General features: G+C 47.6%; 1 protein-coding gene across 1 annotated transcript in view; it reads left to right on the top strand.

Moving 5' to 3' along the window:
- Nucleotides 1-18966, top strand: part of AFAP1L2 (actin filament associated protein 1 like 2) — a 105860-nt gene that overhangs the window by 41240 nt on the left and 45654 nt on the right. The window contains exons 2-5 of the mRNA XM_040435196.1: nucleotides 2150-2281; nucleotides 2713-2787; nucleotides 2858-2964; nucleotides 13817-13901. Coding sequence (XP_040291130.1) covers nucleotides 2150-2281; nucleotides 2713-2787; nucleotides 2858-2964; nucleotides 13817-13901 — 399 coding nt within the window. The remainder of the gene's footprint in view (nucleotides 1-2149; nucleotides 2282-2712; nucleotides 2788-2857; nucleotides 2965-13816; nucleotides 13902-18966) is intronic.

Below are 18966 nucleotides of genomic sequence, written 5' to 3' on the forward strand. Positions count from 1 at the left end.
AACCATAGACGAGTCCTACAAACCATAGACCAGTCTTAGAAACCATAGACAAGTCCTAAAAACCATAGACGAGTCCTACAAACCATAGACGAGTCCTACAAACCATAGACGAGTCCTACAAACCATAGACGAGTCCTACAAACCATAGACCAGTCTTAGAAACCATAGACCAGTCTTAGAAACCATAGAAGAGTCCTACAAACCATAGACCAGTCCTACACACCATAGACCAGTTTTAGAAACCATAGACCAGTCCTACAACCCATAGACCAGTCATAGAAACCATAGACGAGTCCTACAAACCATAGACCAGTCTTAGAAACCATAGACAAGTCCTACAAACCATAGACCAGTCTTAGAAACCATAGACGAGTCCTACAAACCATAGACGAGTCCTACAAACCATAAACCAGTCTTAGAAACCATAGACGAGTCCTACAAACCATAGACCAGTCTTAGAAACCATAGACAAGTCCTAAAAACCATAGACGAGTCCTACAAACCATAGACGAGTCCTACAAACCATAGACGAGTCCTACAAACCATAGACGAGTCCTACAAACCATAGACCAGTTTTAGAAACCATAGACCAGTCTTAGAAAGCATAGAAGAGTCCTACAAACCATAGACGAACAAACAGCAGGTGGCACTGTACAGATGCATTTTATTGAATAGCTCAGGGGTTATATGCAATTACAAAAGTGTCCAGATCCGGGGGCTGGTTTGAGAAATGTAGACTACGTTTCATGACACAACCCCTTTAAAGGTCACTCTAACCTTATGGTAATATGGAGGTGTTATAAGAGGACCCTGTGATAATTAGCTCTTCTTACTGACAGATACGACTACCACACAATTTTTACGGAAATCACCCCTAAAAGAAATGCAGCCTGATTTAGAAAATGAGAAGTATTCAGTTCTCCCTTGGAGGTTTTGGATCTGACTGTGCACTCTCCGCTTGTAATACCGGAGCATACCCCCCCTTCTATCCCCCCCTTCCCCAATAGCTTCGCCCCTGCCCTGAGCTGTCATTTCAGTGGGGGGCGCATTCACACGTAAAAAAACTGCTGTTTTGCAATATGGTAGCAGTTTGTGCGACATTGTGGCATAAATTGCAGTGAGTATAACTGTGTCATGTGACTGCAGCCAGTGGACGCTGGGAATGTGTTGGGAGCACCTCTGGGGGTCCGAGAGCAGTCCAGGGGGGGGGGGCGCCATATTCGCACAGCAGATTGCAGGGATGTTCACACGTAGCAAGGAGATGCAGTTTAGGGCTCATGCACATGACTGTAGCCTGTTTTGTGGTCCACAAATTGCAGATCTGTAAAACACAGATGATGGCCGTTTGCGTTCTGCATTTTGCGGAACGGAACGTCTCGACCTCCGTAGATCTGTCCTATCCTTGTCTGCAATACAGACAAGAATAGGACATGTTCTATATTTTTGCGGGGCCACAGAACGGACATTCAGACGTGGACTGCACACAGAGTGCTGTCTGAATCTTTTGCGGCCCCATTGAACTGAATGGATCCGCATCCGACCAGCAAAAAACGTGGAACGGATGCAGCAAAAATACGTTTCTGTGCATGAGCCCTAAATAAATGTGTGAAAACCACAATGCATAAAGACGCATCATGTTTATAAGCTGTTACTATGTTTCAACATGTTTCACCTGTAACAACTGCAATCGCGTTGAAAACCGCATCAAAACTGCATTTTGTGGGGGGTTCGGCCGCTACGTCTTTTCATACCTGTCCACAGGGGAAATAGCCTGCAGCCGCAGTGCGTTTCACATGTGTTACTTTTGGATCTGGCTGCAGATTTCACTGCATCTCCATGGACTTTGTCAAGTGTGAAGACCCATACGGAGGATGTTGGGGTGTATTCAGACGTGCAGTTTGTGCTCAGGTTTTCTGATTCCGTCTTTGAATGAATGTATTTAAATGATATGCCACGCTTGTTCTTAATGATATGCCACGCTTGTCCTTAATGATATGCCACGCTTGTCCTTAATGCTGTCACCCCTTTTATCATCCACAACACTGCATCAAAAACCTGATGAAAGCGGGGGAGATGGAGTCCTGGGGTCAGCGGTGGACGCGCTGTGTCACACACCTTCCATGCTAACGGTTCTCTCCATCTCTTGTAGCTCTGGAGCGGCTGCTGACGGAGCTGGAGGATTTCCTGAACATCCTGGATAAGGAGAACCTCAGCAGTGCGGCCATCCTGAAGAAATGCCTGCTGGCCGAGATCCTGCAGATGTGCCTCAAGAACAACAGCGGTAAGTGCTCCCATTACTTGGAACAGAGTCCGGAATCCTTACAGTGTGGGTATCGAATCTAGAACCTCGAGAACAAGCCTAGAGCCGACCCCAGGGTTTACAGATACGGGGTTTGCTTTCTCTTTAAAGGGGGGTTTCTTTGTGAGCTCCTTGTGTTGATGTGTAGCCACTTACGGATGGAGGGGGGCTTGCTGCTCCACTGACGGATGGAGGGGGGCTTGCTGCTCCAGAAACCTCCTCCCTGCCCCTACCTCTCTCTTTTCTACCAGATTCTGTTATTTCCTTTGCTGATATTTCAGTTTACTGGCCCTTTAATTTGTACCGCTAGACTGGCTCCCTCATTGGACCACAGTGACGGGTGTTGTAGCTTAGCCTAAAAATTAGGGTGCAAAACATGCAGGACATGAGGTCTCGTGTCGTCCGTATTCCAGGTGGAGACGAGGAGTATATCTACATGAACAAGGTGTTGGCTCCTGACACGGACACCGCGATGAAACCTGAATCTGGTAGGTGCCAGCATCATACGACACCAGGAGGTGAACGCCCCCAGGCTGACACTGACTTCTCCTTCCACAGCTGACAGGACGGATCTTCCAGCCAAAGATGTGCTGACCAATGGGGTGACAGCGCTGCACTCTGCGCCTCCACAGAAAAGCCTCCCCGACCTCCCACCGCCAAAGATGGTAAGTAATCAGTGTACTGGCATCTGTATGTACAGGTGACATGGCGCCAGCTGAGACGCCCCTGCACATACCGTACATCTCTGTGCACACTCTGGGACCCATAGGTGGGCTACATAACTGTATAACCCCCCAGCAACCCCCACATGAAGATGCTGCAATACTGTAGAGGAGTCCATGGTAAGTAAGTAAAGACCCCCGTGTCCTGGAAGCTTTTTGCATTCTTTTTTGGGGGTCTGCAGTATTTTTAGAAAAACATTGTGAGTAAATTTCTTGATAAATCTGTAGATACATCTGTACACTACAAGATATAAACCCGTCCTGTGGTCCCCACGGGCGTGGAGATTATATTAATTGCTTTCTTTAAAGGGCCCAAGGTACACTGTCTGTAAATGAGGCACAGGGGACAAGCCGAGCACACGGATAGCTGGCTCCCCGGGCTAGGGTTTTTATCTCACGGAGATCACGGCTATGGGTACACCATAGGTATGCACTGTATGGCAGTGTTATTCTCATGCTGTATGTAATCACCATTTGGGCACTAGGCAGTATTATTTGGGCAGTGCGTGGTAGTATTATGTGGGCATATTGTGGCTGTATTATGTTTGTACTCTTTGGCATTATTATTTGGGCACTCTATAGCAGTATTATTCAGGTACTGTCTGGCAGTATTATTGAGGCACTGTATTCTAGTATTATTTGGGCACTGTTATTTTGTTATTATTTGATAAAAAGAAAAAGGTATTATTTTGGCACTGTATGGTCACATTTTATGAGGTCTGTATGGTGTGTGACACAGTGAGAGGTTTTGTCTGGGAAAACAGGTTATTTTCCTCCCAGCATGTGCTGCTAGGGTGATTTACAGCCAGGTAAGGTCAAATACCGGACCAGATTTTAAGTGCCGCACCTGGCTGTCCTTAAATAGGCAGCTGGGCTCAGAAGCCAGGTCTCTGTGTTGGGATCTGGTAGCCTTGTGTCTGGATGAAGGCTTGCTACCTGTTTGGCGTGAAAACAGGTTGGTGCTGCTATCAGCAAGGACTCTTTGAGGCAGAATTGCCGCATGGTGTGAATTACCACCAACACCGCAAAATGACTTTTTGTTTGAATATGACTGTTTGTTTTGTCACCTGCCTAAAATGTGAATAAAACACTGAACTCTTTGATCCAAAGAACTTGTTGTTGCTTCTACACTACATCCGCTAATCCTGTCTACCAGAGCGAAACCCCACAATTGGTGGAGGATGCGGGCAACAGCAGTGAGGCTTATTTTTGGTTTCTGCATTTTTCAGGCACGGTTGTATGTCGTACATTAATCCAGCTGTATTACAACCAGTGCCCCACGACAAAATGGAGGCTGTTGTGAAGGCCCTCATGGAGACTAATCTGCAGCAGCGAGAGCAACGCGAGGCTAATAAGCAGCAGCAGGAGACTAACCAGTTGCTGCTACAAGACGTGATGGCTTTGCAGACAGCAGGAGCAACCCCGAGTGTCCGCGATGCCCGGAAAGCAGTCCGTGCCGCGATTCCTAAGATGATCCCCGCAGACGACATCGAAACCTACCTGGCGATGTACGAGAAAGTGGCCATCAGGGAAAAGCTACCCCGAGGCCAGTGAGCTGAGGTCGTTGCTCCATTCCTGGTATCCGATTCCCAGCGGGTATATTTCGACTTGCCGGATGATCAAGCCGCCGACTACCAGAAAGTCATGGGTGAGATTCTGGCAAGACTGGGGGTGAATGTGTTGGTCCTTGTGGTCTGTTGGACGTGGCCAAAGAGGCGTGGGAACAACAACCCGCTCCGCATAGAAGTGTCATTGAGTACGTTATCCAGATGCAAGATCGGATAGAGACAGTGTTGCCTCTTGTCAGGAAGCATATGGAGGCCGCTCAGCGAGCCCAGAGTCGGGTCTATAATCGGCAGGCTCGGGTCCGGAACTTTAACCCGGGTGATCGGGTCTTGGTTCTGGTGCTGACCGTGGACAGTAAGTTCCTGGCTAGATGGCAGGGGCCCTACGAGGTACTCGAGAAAATTGAAGATGTAAACTACAAGGTACAGCAGCCAGGGCGGCGAAAGCCGGAGCAGGTTTACCATGTGAATTTACTCAAACCGTGGAAAGATAGGTAAACCTGTATATAAGACAGCCCGCGGCCCGGTTTTCTAAGAGAAGAGGTACTGGCCCCTCTGTCTGATGCAAGAGAGGCGGCTGCCACAGTAACAATTGCTGACAGCCTCTCCTCTAAACAGACTCAGGATGTGTTCTCGGACCTCCCTGGACGCACTTCCATAATCCGGCATGACATTGTCACTGAGCCTCAGGCAAAAGTCCGATTGAAACCATACTGGGTGCCTGAGGCTCGGCAACAAGCCATATCGGAGGAGGTGCAGCTAATGTTGCAGCTAGACGTCATTGATGAGTCAAAAAGTGAGTGGGCTAGTCCTATAGTACTGATACCCAAGCCGGACGGGACGTTGCGGTTTTGTAACGACTTTCAAAAACTTAACGAGCTTTCCAAATTTGATGCGTATCCCATGCCCCGGGTGGATGAGCTCATCAAGAGGTTAGGACAAGCCCGGTATTTTTCTGTTTTGGACCTCACGAAGGGTACTGGCAGGTGCCCTTAATGGAGACTGCCAAAGAGAAAACAGCCTTCATCACGCCTGAGGGGCTGTATCAGTATAAGGTGTTACAATTTGGTCTGCATGGCGCCCCCGCCACTTTTCAACGGCTCATGGACATCGTGCTTCGTCCACATCGTCGGTACGCTTCGGTTTACCTGGACGATAGTACCGACTAGGAGAGTCACCTGCCCAAGGTGCAGGCTGTAGTGGACTCCCTTCGGAAAGCTGGACTAACCGCTAACCCGAAAAAATGTGCGATAGGGTTAGAGGAGACTAAGTACCTGGGGTATGTCATTGGGCGCGGAGTCATCAAACCCTAAGTGAATAAAATAGAGGCGATACGGAATTGGCCCCGACCTGTCACCACGAGGCAAATAAAGTCATTCCTGGGAATGGTGGGCTATTACATGGGGTTTGTTCCCCACTTTGCTACTCTAGCCGCGCCCTTGACAGGACTCTTAAAGGGACGAAAATCAGTGATGGTTCGCTGGGATGATCGGGCGGAAGAGGCTTTTTCCGCTTTGAAGTCGGCCCTGTGCGGGTCCCCGGTTTTGGTGACATCCGACTTTAAAAGAGAGTTTATAGTACAGACCGTTGCCTCCGAAGTAGGCCTCAGTGCTGTACTGTCTCAGGAAGTCAACGAGGAGGAGCATCCCGTTGTCTTCCTCAGCCGTAAGCTCACCCCAGAGAGCGTGCCTGGCCATCAAGTGGGCACTCGAGTCTCTCCGCTATTATTTATTGGGGAGAAAGTTCCACCTGTTGACCGACCAATCCCCTCTCAAGTGGATGAGCCAGGCCAAGGACAGAAATGCCCGGGTCACCGATGGTTTCTCTCTCTACAAAACGTAAAGTTTTCGGTGGAACACAAGGCAGGCCGGTTACAGAGAAACGCGGATGACCTGTCCTGGGTACACTGGCGTGTGTCCACCCCCTCAGGGTTGAACAAAGGATGGGGGGGGGGGTACGTGACAGTGGGAGGTTTTGTCTGGGAAAACAGGTATTTTCCTCCCAGCATGTGCTTCTGGGCTGATTTACAGCCAGGTGAGGTCAAATACTGGACCAAATTTTAAGTGGCGGTCTGGGTTTTGGCAGCTCCTGGCTGTCCTTAAATAGGCAGCTGGGCTCAGAAGCCATGTCTCTGTGTTGGGATCTGGGAGCCTTATGTCTGGATGAAGGCTTGCTACCTGTTTGGCATGAAAACAGGTTGGTGCTGCTATGGTCAAGGACTCTTTGAGGTATAATTGCTGCATGGTGTGAATTACCACCAACACACAAGGTGACTTTTTGTTTGATTATGACTGCTTGTGAATAAAACACTGAACTGTTTGATCCAAAGAACTTGTTGTTGCCTCTGTACTGCGTCCGCTAATCCTGTCCAGAGCGAGTCCCCACAGGTGGTATTACTTCTGATTTGTCTCATGGTATTTTGGCGGTACATGGGAATATTATTTCAGATATTTGAGTTGGTGTTTTTTGGTTGGTTGTATTAGGGTTTTGTATGGGGGTATTATTCTCTGTGCAGGGGTGCTCCTAGGCTTTCTGCTGCCTGAGGCAAAAATTGAAACAGCGCCCCCCATGTGAAATTCTCAACCTAACCCCTTCCCTCCTAACATTACATACAGCTCTACAGAACATACAGGGTAATACAGCGCCACATACCTCTTACATCCAGTGATGTCTCCTCTGATGTAGATGTTCTCTTTCCTCATCTTCTCCATTCAGTCCAGACCACCATGATGATTTCTTTCAGCCATGTCTCGTCTCTGCAGAGTTTGACAAACATACATCTTAGTTTCCCACTTTTCCATCCTCCTCCCACATTCTCAACACCCCATCCTGCTACCCCCCCCAATACTGTGCCCCCCAATAATATCCTGCAGAAACAGTCCCCCTGAAAATACTAGTACCACACAGATATCTCCCTTCACAATTATTGGCACACGGTGCCCTAAAAAATTATTGCGCCCAGCAAATAGTGTCCCTGGCACTAATAGTGTAAACATAATGACCCCCAAAAATAATTGTGCTAAGCTGATACTGTGCCAGGGTGCCCCCCACAGTAATAGTGCTCCCAACATGTCCCCACTGTGCCCCAGAAGTAATAATGCTCCCACTGAACCTATACTAGTAATCATGTTCTCCATGGTCCCCCTAGTAGTAATAAAGCCCACCATAGTGCCCCCAGTAGTAATAATTCTCTTTGCAATGTGTGACAGTAGAAAAATACAGTGCAAAGAATGCCCTCTCATAACTTGAGCCAGTACAAAAAAAATGCCTCCTTATTATGGCACTAGTACAAAAAATGCCCCCCCTGTGTATGCCTGCACCAAAATACTGCCTTCTAATGTGTGCTAGTACAAGAAATGTCCCCGTTCTGTGTGCCAGTACAAAAAATAGTGCCCCCATAGAGCCAATGTGCCCCCCATAATGTGTGCCAGTATAAAATGCCCCCATAGTGCCCCTCTCCCCCCTTCCTCATAGTGGACTAGCAGCGTGGTGCCAAATGAACAAAAAACAAACGGAAACACCTCCATGCGGCTGTCAGCGATGCGGTGCAGGCCCCTTCCGACCTCTTTCCTGAGCTGTGCGCTGCCGCCTCCGGTGATACAATCATGATGACATCATCGCGCTGCCCCTACAAGCATGAGGCCCTAAGCCTACCAGAGGGAACAAGGAAGGGGGATGTCAGCCCCTCGCCCCGCCGCAGCATCAACTGTACGGCTGTCCTGAGGATGGCGATACAGTTGAATACAGAGAGATGAGCGATTCCACAATGGAAGCGCTTATTTCCCATCGCTCTGCTGCCACCCCACTTGTCTGCCATCCCCTCGCCTAATTGGCGATGCGGCCTTTACTGTATGGTGGTATTGTTTGGGCACTGTATGTGGGCATCACTACCCGGATACTGTTATGTGCATTGTGAAGAGTTTTGGAGGCACGTGCTAATTATTCCTGGGTTATGGCCCAGCAGATCAATAACTGGAATATCTGAAGGCATCTGTTTCTCCGTCAACCATTGTCCATGCCACTCAATGGCTGAAAGTAAATCCACTCGCCTTCAAAATAGTGACTGCGGCCATTTATTCCACACCTCTTAGGATACAGATCTCCATAGACCCTCATCATCACTGTCCTGGTGGAGGTGCCGGTCACCTGTGAGAGCAGATACCGCAAAGAGGAGACGTCCAGATGCAGAACATCTCATCCATGAAGTGGTGACAACACAGGAGCAGGCAACCGGCCGAGCCCTGAAACGCGTCTGTCCCCATGTACAACACCAATAGTAATAGATACCACTCTAATACTATGTTACTACTTGTTACTATTGTCATCATTAAACCCCTTCCCCCACATACACATGTGACCCTCAAATCCAGATCTACATCTCCAGCACTGGGGGTTGATCTTCACTGTCAGATTTCACTATTTCTTAGTCCATGATCTGCCCCCTTCCCCTCCTCACAGATGGAGCGATGGGGGCAAGGGGTCGGGTCTGTGGGAAAACTGGCGCCCTTGAATTAATAGAAGAATGCAGGATGGGGGGGCATTTCCTGTTCACGTCTCCTAATTATTATACTCCGGACGACACAGACGTGATGTTATAATAGACCAGTCTGACAGGGATATTAACTCTTCGTTATTCCTGGGTCAGAGGTCATCACCCAGCTTTTCCAGAGGTCGATCCAGTGGACACTGGGAAAGCTGGGTGCCGATCCTGTGGTATCGGTGAGGTTTACCAGTCTCCATGGATGTGGCCTTTTCTTTCCTCGCCTTTGGATGCAGCTTTGATAAAATCGCGTTGTGTTTTTTCGCGAGGAGGCGGCATCATGATTGTTCTTGTAATGTTGCAGAAAAAGAGGGAATTTGCAATTTAATACTGTGAAATTAGAAGCATTCCTGGAATGGATGACGCCTCCCGGGGCAGCGTGGGAAGCAGCCGCACTGAGCGCACGGACACAGCTCCAGGTTCTTCTCTTTTTTTCGGTATAGATTTATTATGCGAATTCCAAGCCAGAGCCGGACTCTATCATCTCAGTGTAGAGAAGACGAGCGGCCGCCTGGATCCCATCTGAGAGAAATTTAAGGAAAGAAAATATTATTCTTTATTAACCCCATGATGCACCGGGATATCAGACCTTCAAAGATGGCCGCCTCATGCCCACTGGCTATTGTGTGCGGAAACAAGGGTCTTCTCAAAACCATAAGCTTCAGGTTCTCATGATTCCGTATGATTGCACCTGGACCATTCACATTTCCCTCTCTGAAGGATCCCAACCATGAAGTGCGTCCCCGACCATCATTCCTCCTCCACCAGACTCTACATTGGCATCAGTCACCCGGGAAAGAAGTTCTGCTGGCATCAACCCAACCCGCCAGATGGAGAAGTGAGAGCCTTCATTTTTCCATTGCTACATACTCTGTTAGTGAGGGCTTTCCATCTCTCCAGCAGCCGCTTGGCATTGTGAATGGTGATTAAAGTCTATGGAGATTACTGGTCTGGATACTTGGTTTTATGCTGTGGCTAAACAGGGGGCTGCACGTGAATCTGACCGTAAAATATCTATTTTATGCCGATTTTGAGGACAACAGAACAATTCCAGTGTCCGCTCATGTCTCTTGCTCCTTGTTTTGGGTGAAGCTGTAGTAAGTTCGGGAAACATGCCACGTCGTCAGATTTCCTCTCTGAGATCGCATTCGCTTCTGCCGTGTTTTTATGGGAAAATGTTTGACATTTGCTTCTTTTGGCGGCCATGTTCCCACATTCCCAGGAGAGCAGATTCATACAAAAATAAAAGCTTTTTAAATTTAGATCACGTCTGTCCCTTTGTTTGATAGAACCAAAGAAACAAAAAATGTATTTTACTGCTTCCCTCCACCCTAATAATATATCCCTGATCCTGCAGATGATAACCAGGAGGCGAAACTGGGACAGAAGCAGAACTGACACAGACCCAAACCCATTGTCATTAAAACTTTATGTCCAAGATATTAGAAATATCCAGAGTGAGAGGCAACAGATGAATGAACATTGTGGAAGTGACAACTGATTATAACCCTACATAGCCCATTTATTAACTGAAAATATTTACTATAATACTGCCTCCTATGTGCAAGAATATAACTACTATAATACTGCCTCCTATGTACAAGAATATAACTACTATAATACTGCCCCTATGTACAAGAATATAACTACTATAATACTGCTCCTATGTACAAGAATATAACTACTATAATACTGCCCCCTATGTACAAGAATATAACTACTATAATACTGCCTCCTATGTACAAGAATATAACTACTATAATACTGCTCCTATGTACAAGAATATAACTACTATAATACTGCTCCTATGTACAGGAATATAACTACTATAATACTGCTCCTATGTACAAGAATATAACTACTATAATACTGCTCCTATGTACAAGACTACAACTACTATAATACTGCTCCTATGTATAAGAATATAACTACTATAATACTGCTCCTATGTACAAGAATATAACTACTATAATACTGCTCCTATGTACAGGAATATAACTACTATAATACTGCCTCCTATGTACAGGAATATAACTACTATAATACTGCTCCTATGTACAAGAATATAACTACTATAATACTGCTCCTATGTACAAGAATATAACTACTATAATACTGCCTCCTATGTACAGGAATATAACTACTATAATACTGCTCATATGTACAGGAATATAACTACTATAATACTGCCTCCTATGTACAAGAATATAACTACTATAATACTGCTCCTATGTACAAGAATATAACTACTATAATACTGCCTCCTATGTACAAGAATATAACTACTATAATACTGCCTCCTATGTACAAGAATATAACTACTATAATACTGCCTCATATGTACAAGAATATAACTGCTATAATACTGCCTCCTATGTACAAGACTATAACTACTATAATACTGCTCCAATGTGCAAGAATATAACTACTATAATACTGCTCCTATGTACAAGAATATAACTACTATAATACTGCTCCTATGTACAGGAATATAACTACTATAATACTGCTCCTATATACAAGAATATAACTACTATAATACTGCTCCTATGTACAAGAATATAACTACTATAATACTGCTCCTATGTACAGGAATATAACTACTATAATACTGCTCATATGTACAGGAATATAACTACTATAATACTGCTCCTATGTACAAGAATATAACTACTATAATACTGCTCCTATGTACAAGAATATAACTACTATAATACTGCTCCTATGTACTAGAATATAACTACTATAATACTGCTCCAATGTACAAGAATATAACTGCTATAATATTGCCTCCTATGTACAAGAATATAACTACTATAATACTGCTCCTATGTACAAGAATATAACTACTATAATACTGCTCCTATGTACAAGAATATAACTACTATAATACTGCCTCCTATGTACAAGAATATAACTACTATAATACTGCTCCTATGTACAAGAATATAACTACTATAATACTGCTCCTATGTACAAGAATATAACTACTATAATACTGCTCCTATGTATAAGAATATAACTACTATAATACTGCTCCTATGTACAAGAATATAACTACTATAATACTGCTCCTATGTACAAGAATATAACTACTATAATACTGCTCCTATGTACAAGAATATAACTACTATAATACTGCTCCTATGTACAAGAATATAACTACTATAATACTGCTCCTATGTACAGGAATATTACTACTATAATACTGCTCCTATGTACAAGAATATAACTGCTATAATACTGCCTCCTATATAAAAGAATATAACTACTATAATACTGCTCCTATGTACAGGAATGTAACTATAATAATACTGCTCCTATGTACAAGAATATAACTACTATAATACTGCTCCTATGTGCAAGAATATAACTACTATAATACTGCTCCTATGTACAAGAATATAACTACTATAATACTGCTCCATATGGATGGAAATGTTGTGCGTTCTCCACATGAAGCAGGGCAGCAGATTGCGGGTCACCATTACCCTTCTTCTGCCCGTCTCGGCTCAGACTTTGTGCAGTGTGTGATGCTGCGGTCAGGTCGTTTTCTCAGGGTGGTTTGGGTGGCATCTACCTCCTCGGTGTCAGTTCTTGTGCCCAGTGCACTTTTTGGGGTTGCGGGGTCCTGGCTGCTCCTCTAGACTCGGATTCATGAGATAAGTTACGGTGGGAGCGGAGGATGAAACCTCTGGGGTCAGGATTCTGCTTTGAAGCTCCTGTGTATGGGGTGGGGGCCCTTGTCTGATGGAAGGGACTAACAGTGTCAGGTCTGTAGTGAGTCTCCTACATGTAGATTCCGGGGTGACCCCAGCGGACGGCTTATGCAGGATTCCCCCCATGGGGCTGTTAGCAGCTGTTGGCGCGGCCGGCTCCGGTGCCAGGGGATGTGCCCCTCACTCTTCATGCATTGAGTCATTCGAGTGGAAAAGCTGATCTAATGCTGGACGTTCGGACAACAATGTAGTGTCCAGAGCCTGGAGCAGCTCCACGGATCCCACTCAGTTCCTCTTCCCCCCTCGGAAACAAATAGATCTTTATTTACAGAGCGACATCTCAGGCCCGGGGTCCGCCGCTGACATTTAACCCAAAATCTTTTCAAGCCTCAAAGTCAAATAACAGATAGGAATTTGTACAAGGAACCCCCCCCCCCCCCCCCCCAATATACCCCTGAAAAAAGTCCTGGAGTCGTCCAGGGGGTTCTCAGCCACGACATACATTTCTGGGAAAGCTGGGTGATACCCAGTATGGCTGACAGCACTGCTCCTACAGGGGTTCTCACCCAGCTTTTCCAAGCTTCGAAATGGCAAATGACCTTATTACTTCTGCTCCTGTATTTCTGCTGGGTAACAATGTAGGGAGCCACAATTCAGTTTCCAGACATTGGTCAGGATATGGATGTGCTGGGTAGAGATCCTTGATAACATAGCTTAGCTTTAATGTGTGTGTGCCCCTGACAACGGACACCTGGGGAAATAACAAAAAGGGGAGCATCTGACACCTGTTTGCTCATGTGAGCAAGTGGTTGTCAAGGATATAAGGCTGTGGCTGGGACGTCCCGAACAGAGTTGCCATCAATAGATCCCATGTTTCTACTTGATACATAATTTGATACAATGTTTCTCATCTCTTATAACTAGCATTAGATCTGCAGCCAAAGTAACGATGTGACTTCTTTATTTGTCAGATCCTGGAAAAGACGCAGTCACCAAAAGCGGATCCTGTGGAGGGTTACTACGAGGAGGCCGAGCCTTACGACGCCTCAGCCATCGGTGCGATATTCCTGCTCTGGATTCATTTCGTAAATTACATTCATATTTGGGAATCAGGGGGATGAACATCCCATGAACTCACAGGTCAATGCAAATACCGGTGCAGGATATGAGACTTTAACCCTGTGCTGCTCACTTTGCAAATCCATACACTGCATATAATACACAAGTTACATACACCGGGCTGCATCCATATTTGTACTGAGACATGGCATTTTATACTCAATTTTCAAATCACTGTTTACTCCAATCACATCTGGAGCTGCATTCACAGATCTGCGTTTAGGCTGTAAGACCTCACTGTCTGTACAGATCATGCTTTGCTGTGATTTGTTGCGTACTGTAGTCGCTGCGCAGCCTTATGTAGAGGAAAAAACTTTCACACAATGTAGTGCAGAGGCTTTCAGGTCTCACATACCGTAGTACAGTGCCAGCAAACTGGTATGGTGGCAAACAGCTGAATTATAAGTGCAGCTCTGGATAGGGTTGGAGACTAAATCAGTACCAATCAGTAAAGTTGCAGAACTTTTTGTGTGGATTTCACCAGGAGAGTGCTCCTGCTATCAGCTGTCCTGTGTGTATTGCTCATATGTACAGGACTAATCATGTCCTCGTAACTGTATTCATGTCAGTTATGATGACCCAGGAAATCTTGTCCTGATCATAGTTGTGTTCTGATAGAGCAGGGCTTCAGTGTACAGGATGGGGGGCAGAACAGCACCCTGAGCCTCTGATGGGAGAGCTGGTAGAATTTTGAGTACCTCAGACTTCTGTAATCCATGGGCAGCATATTTGGGTCTGATGATGACTCTTTCCAGGACATTTGCATTGTCCATAGGAATGTGTGGTAAGGCTGCCGTATGCCATAATGTGTTACACTCTTTAGAGCTACAGACGCAGTCAACTGAAGGTAAGAGCACAGGACACAGGAGTGCCAACTGTGGAGACCATGGAGACAGGAGTGTGGACCGTGGAGACCATGGAGACAGGAGTGTTGACCGTGGAGACCATAGAGACAGGAGTGTGGACCGTGGAGACCATGGAGACAGGAGTGTGGACTGTGGAGACTGTGGAGACAGGAGTGTGGACCGTGGAGACCATGGAGACAGGAGTGTGGACCGTGGAGACTGTGGAGACAGGAGTGTGGACCGTGGAGACTGTGGAGACAGGACTGCGGACCGTGGAGACTGTGGAGACAGGAGTGTGGACCATGGAGACTGGAGACAGGAGTGCGGACCGTGGAAACTGTGGAGACAGGTGTGCGGACCGTGGAGACTGTGGAGATAGGAGTGTGGACCATGGAGACAGGAGTGCGGACCGTGGAGACTGTGGAGATAGGAGTGTGGACCGTGGAAACTGTGGAGACAGGTGTGTGGACCATGGAGACCATGGAGACAGGAGTGTGGACAGTGGAGACTGTGGAGACAGGACTGCGGACCGTGGAGACTGTGGAGACAGGAGTGTGGACCATGGAGACTGGAGACAGGAGTGCCGACTGTGGAGACCATGGAGACAGGAGTGCGGACCGTGGAAACTGTGGAGATAGGAGTGCCGACTGTGGAGACCATGGAGACAGGAGTGCGGACCGTGGAAACTGTGGAGACAGGTGTGCGGACCGTGGAGACTGTGGAGATAGGAGTGTGGACCATGGAGACCGTGGAGACAGGAGTGCGGACTCTGGAGACCATGGAGACAGGAGTGTGGACAGTGGAGACCGTGGAGATAGGAGTGTGGACCATGGAGACTGGAGACAGGGGTGCGGACCGTGGAGACTGTGGAGACAGGAGTGCGGACTGTGGAGACCATGGAGACAGGAGTGTGGACTGTGAAGACCGTGGAGATAGGAGTGTGGACTGTGAAGACCGTGGAGATAGGAGTGTGGACCATGGAGACTGGAGACAGGAGTGCGGACTGTGGAGACCATGGAGACAGGTGTGCGGACTGTGGAGACCATGGAGACAGGTGTGTGGACCGTGGAGACTGTGGAGACAGGACTGCGGACCGTGGAGACTGTGGAGACAGGAGTGCGGACCATGGAGACTGGAGACAGGAGTGCCGACTGTGGAGACCATGGAGACAGGAGTGCGGACCGTGGAAACTGTGGAGATAGGAGTGCCGACTGTGGAGACCATGGAGACAGGAGTGCGGACCGTGGAAACTGTGGAGACAGGAGTGTGGACCATGGAGACCGTGGAGACAGGAGTGCGGACTCTGGAGACCATGGAGACAGGAGTGTGGACAGTGGAGACCGTGGAGATAGGAGTGTGGACCATGGAGACTGGAGACAGGGGTGCGGACCGTGGAGACTGTGGAGACAGGAGTGCGGACTGTGGAGACTGGAGACAGGAGTGCGGACTGTGGAGACCATGGAGACAGGAGTGTGGACTGTGGAGACCGTGGAGATAGGAGTGTGGACCATGGAGACTGTGGAGACAGGAGTGCGGACTGTGGAGACTGGAGACAGGAGTGCGGACTGTGGAGACCATGGAGACAGGTGTGCGGACTGTGGAGACCATGGAGACAGGTGTGCGGACCGTGGAGACTGTGGAGATAGGAGTGTGGAGACTGTGGAGATAGGAGTGTGGAGACTGTGGAGATAGGAGTGTGGAGAGTGGAGACCGTGGAGATACGAGTGTGGACCGTGGAGACTGGAGACAGGAGTGCGGACCGTGGAAACTGTGGAGACAGGTGTGCGGACCATGGAGACCGCGGAGACAGGAGTGCGGACTCTGGAGACCATGGAGACAGGAGTGTGGACAGTGGAGACCGTGGAGATAGGCATCTCCGCCCTGGTTTTGTCATTTTGCTGATACTGAGCAGTGACTACAGAGACCGTGCCAAGCTGGTCTCCATGCCCCAGAGGTTTCCGTGCCCCTGAGTGCTGTGGTTTGCTGGAGGCTCTTCCTCATTGAGACTTGTGGGTAGTAATTGCAGTCGCTCTTCCCGTTCTGCACTCACTCCTTCCGTCTCCTACTCGTATCGATATGAATTTCCTGATCTGTCGAAATATTGTTAAACCACTTGTGGTCGAGTGACTTCAATCAGTGATCATTTCATTTACTTCCTAAGAATATCTCTGGTGTCCAGTGAGTTCATAATGTTAGCAATAGCCAATACCTGTGGGGCTAATAAGAATACCCCTGGTGTCTAGTGGGTTAATATATAATAATCCTTGTGTCTAGTGGGTTAATATACACTGAGCAAAAATATAAACACAACACTTTCGGTTTTGCTCCCATTTTGCATGAGCTGAACTCAAAGATCTGAAACATTTTCTACAGACACAGAAGACCCATTACTGTCAGATATTGTTCACAGATCTGTCTGAATCTGTGTAGTGAGCGCTTCTCCTTTGCCGAGATAATCCATCCCACCTCACAGGTGTGGCAGATCAAGGTGCTGATTAGACAGCATGAATATTGCACAGGTCTGCCTTAGACTGCCCACAATAAAAGGCCACTCTGAAATGTGCAGTTTTGCCTTACTGGGAGGGGGGGTCAGAAAACCAGTCAGTATCTGGTGTGGTCACCATTTGCTTCACGCAGTACAACACATCTCCGTGGCATAGAGTTGATCAGGTTGTTGATTGTGGCCTGTGGGATGTCGGTCCACTCCTCTTCAATAGCTGCGAAGTTGCAGAATATTGGCAGGAACTGGAACGCGCTGTCGTATACGCCGATCCAGAGCGTCCCAAACATGCTCGATGGGTGACATGTCCGGTGAGTATGCTGCCAGGCAAGAACTGGGATGTTTTCAGCTGCCAGGAGTTGTGCACAGATCCCTGCAATATGGGGCCGTGCATTATCAGGCTGCAACATGAGGTGATGGTCGTGGATGAACGGCACAACAATGGGCCCCAGGATCTCATCACGGGATCTCTGTGCATTCAGAATGCCATCAATAAAATGCCCCTGTGTTCGTTGTCCATAACATACGCCTGCCCATACCATAACCCCACCGCCACCATGGGCCACTCGATCCACAACATTGACGTCAGCAAACCGCTCACCCACACGACGCCACACACGCAGTCTGCCATCTGCCCTGAACAGTGAAAACCGGGACTCCTCCGTGAACAGAACGCCTCTCCAACGTGCCAGACGCCATCAAGTGTGAGCATTTGCCCAATCAAGTCAGTGACGACGAACTGCAGTCAGGCCCAGACCCCGATGAGGACGACGAGCATGCAGATGAGCTTCCCTGAGACGGCTTCTGGCAGTTTGTGCAGGAATTCTTTGGTTATGCAAACAGATTATTGCTGCCGCTGTCCGGGTGGCTGGTCTCAGACGATCATGGAGGTGAACGTGCTGGATGTGGAGGTCCTGGGCTGGTGTGGTTACACGTGGTCTGCGGTGGTGAGGCCGGTTGGATGTACTGCCAAATTATCTGAAACGCCTTTGGAGATGGCTTATGGTAGAGGAATGAACATTCATTGCACGGGCAACAGTTCTGGATGACATTCCTGCAGTCAGCATGCCAACTGCACGCTCCCTCAAACGTTGCGACATCTGTGGCATTGTGCTGTGTGATCAAAGTGCACATTTCAGAGTGGCCTTTTATTGTGGGCAGTCTAAGGCACACCTGTGCAATATTCATGCTGTCTAATCAGCGCCTTGATCTGCCACACCTGTGAGGTGGGATGGATGCGGCAAAGGAGAAGCGCTCACTGACACAGATTCAGACAGATCTGTGAACAATATCTGAGAGTAATGGGTCTTCTGTGTCTGTAGAAAATGCTTCAGATCTTTGAGTTCAGCTCATGCAAAATGGGAGCAAAACCGAAAGTGTTGTGTTTATATTTTTGCTCAGTGTATAATATCCCTGGTGCCTAGTGGGTTAATATATAATATCTCTGGTACCTAGTGGGTTAATGTATATTATCCCTGGTGGTTTGAGGCTGCAGCCTTCCACATTGCACCCTGTTCCTCCGCTCTGTCGGACTTGGTGGGTTGTGGTTTTGGTGTCCGTAGTTTGTTGGGTCTGATCTGCGGTACGGACTGTGGGTGCTGCAGATACAGAGCTCTTCTGCCTGCCATGCGTACTTACACCTTAGCGGTGTATGGCG

This window comes from Bufo bufo, chromosome 6, assembly GCF_905171765.1.
Source record: "Bufo bufo chromosome 6, aBufBuf1.1, whole genome shotgun sequence".
Lineage (NCBI taxonomy): Eukaryota > Metazoa > Chordata > Amphibia > Anura > Bufonidae > Bufo > Bufo bufo.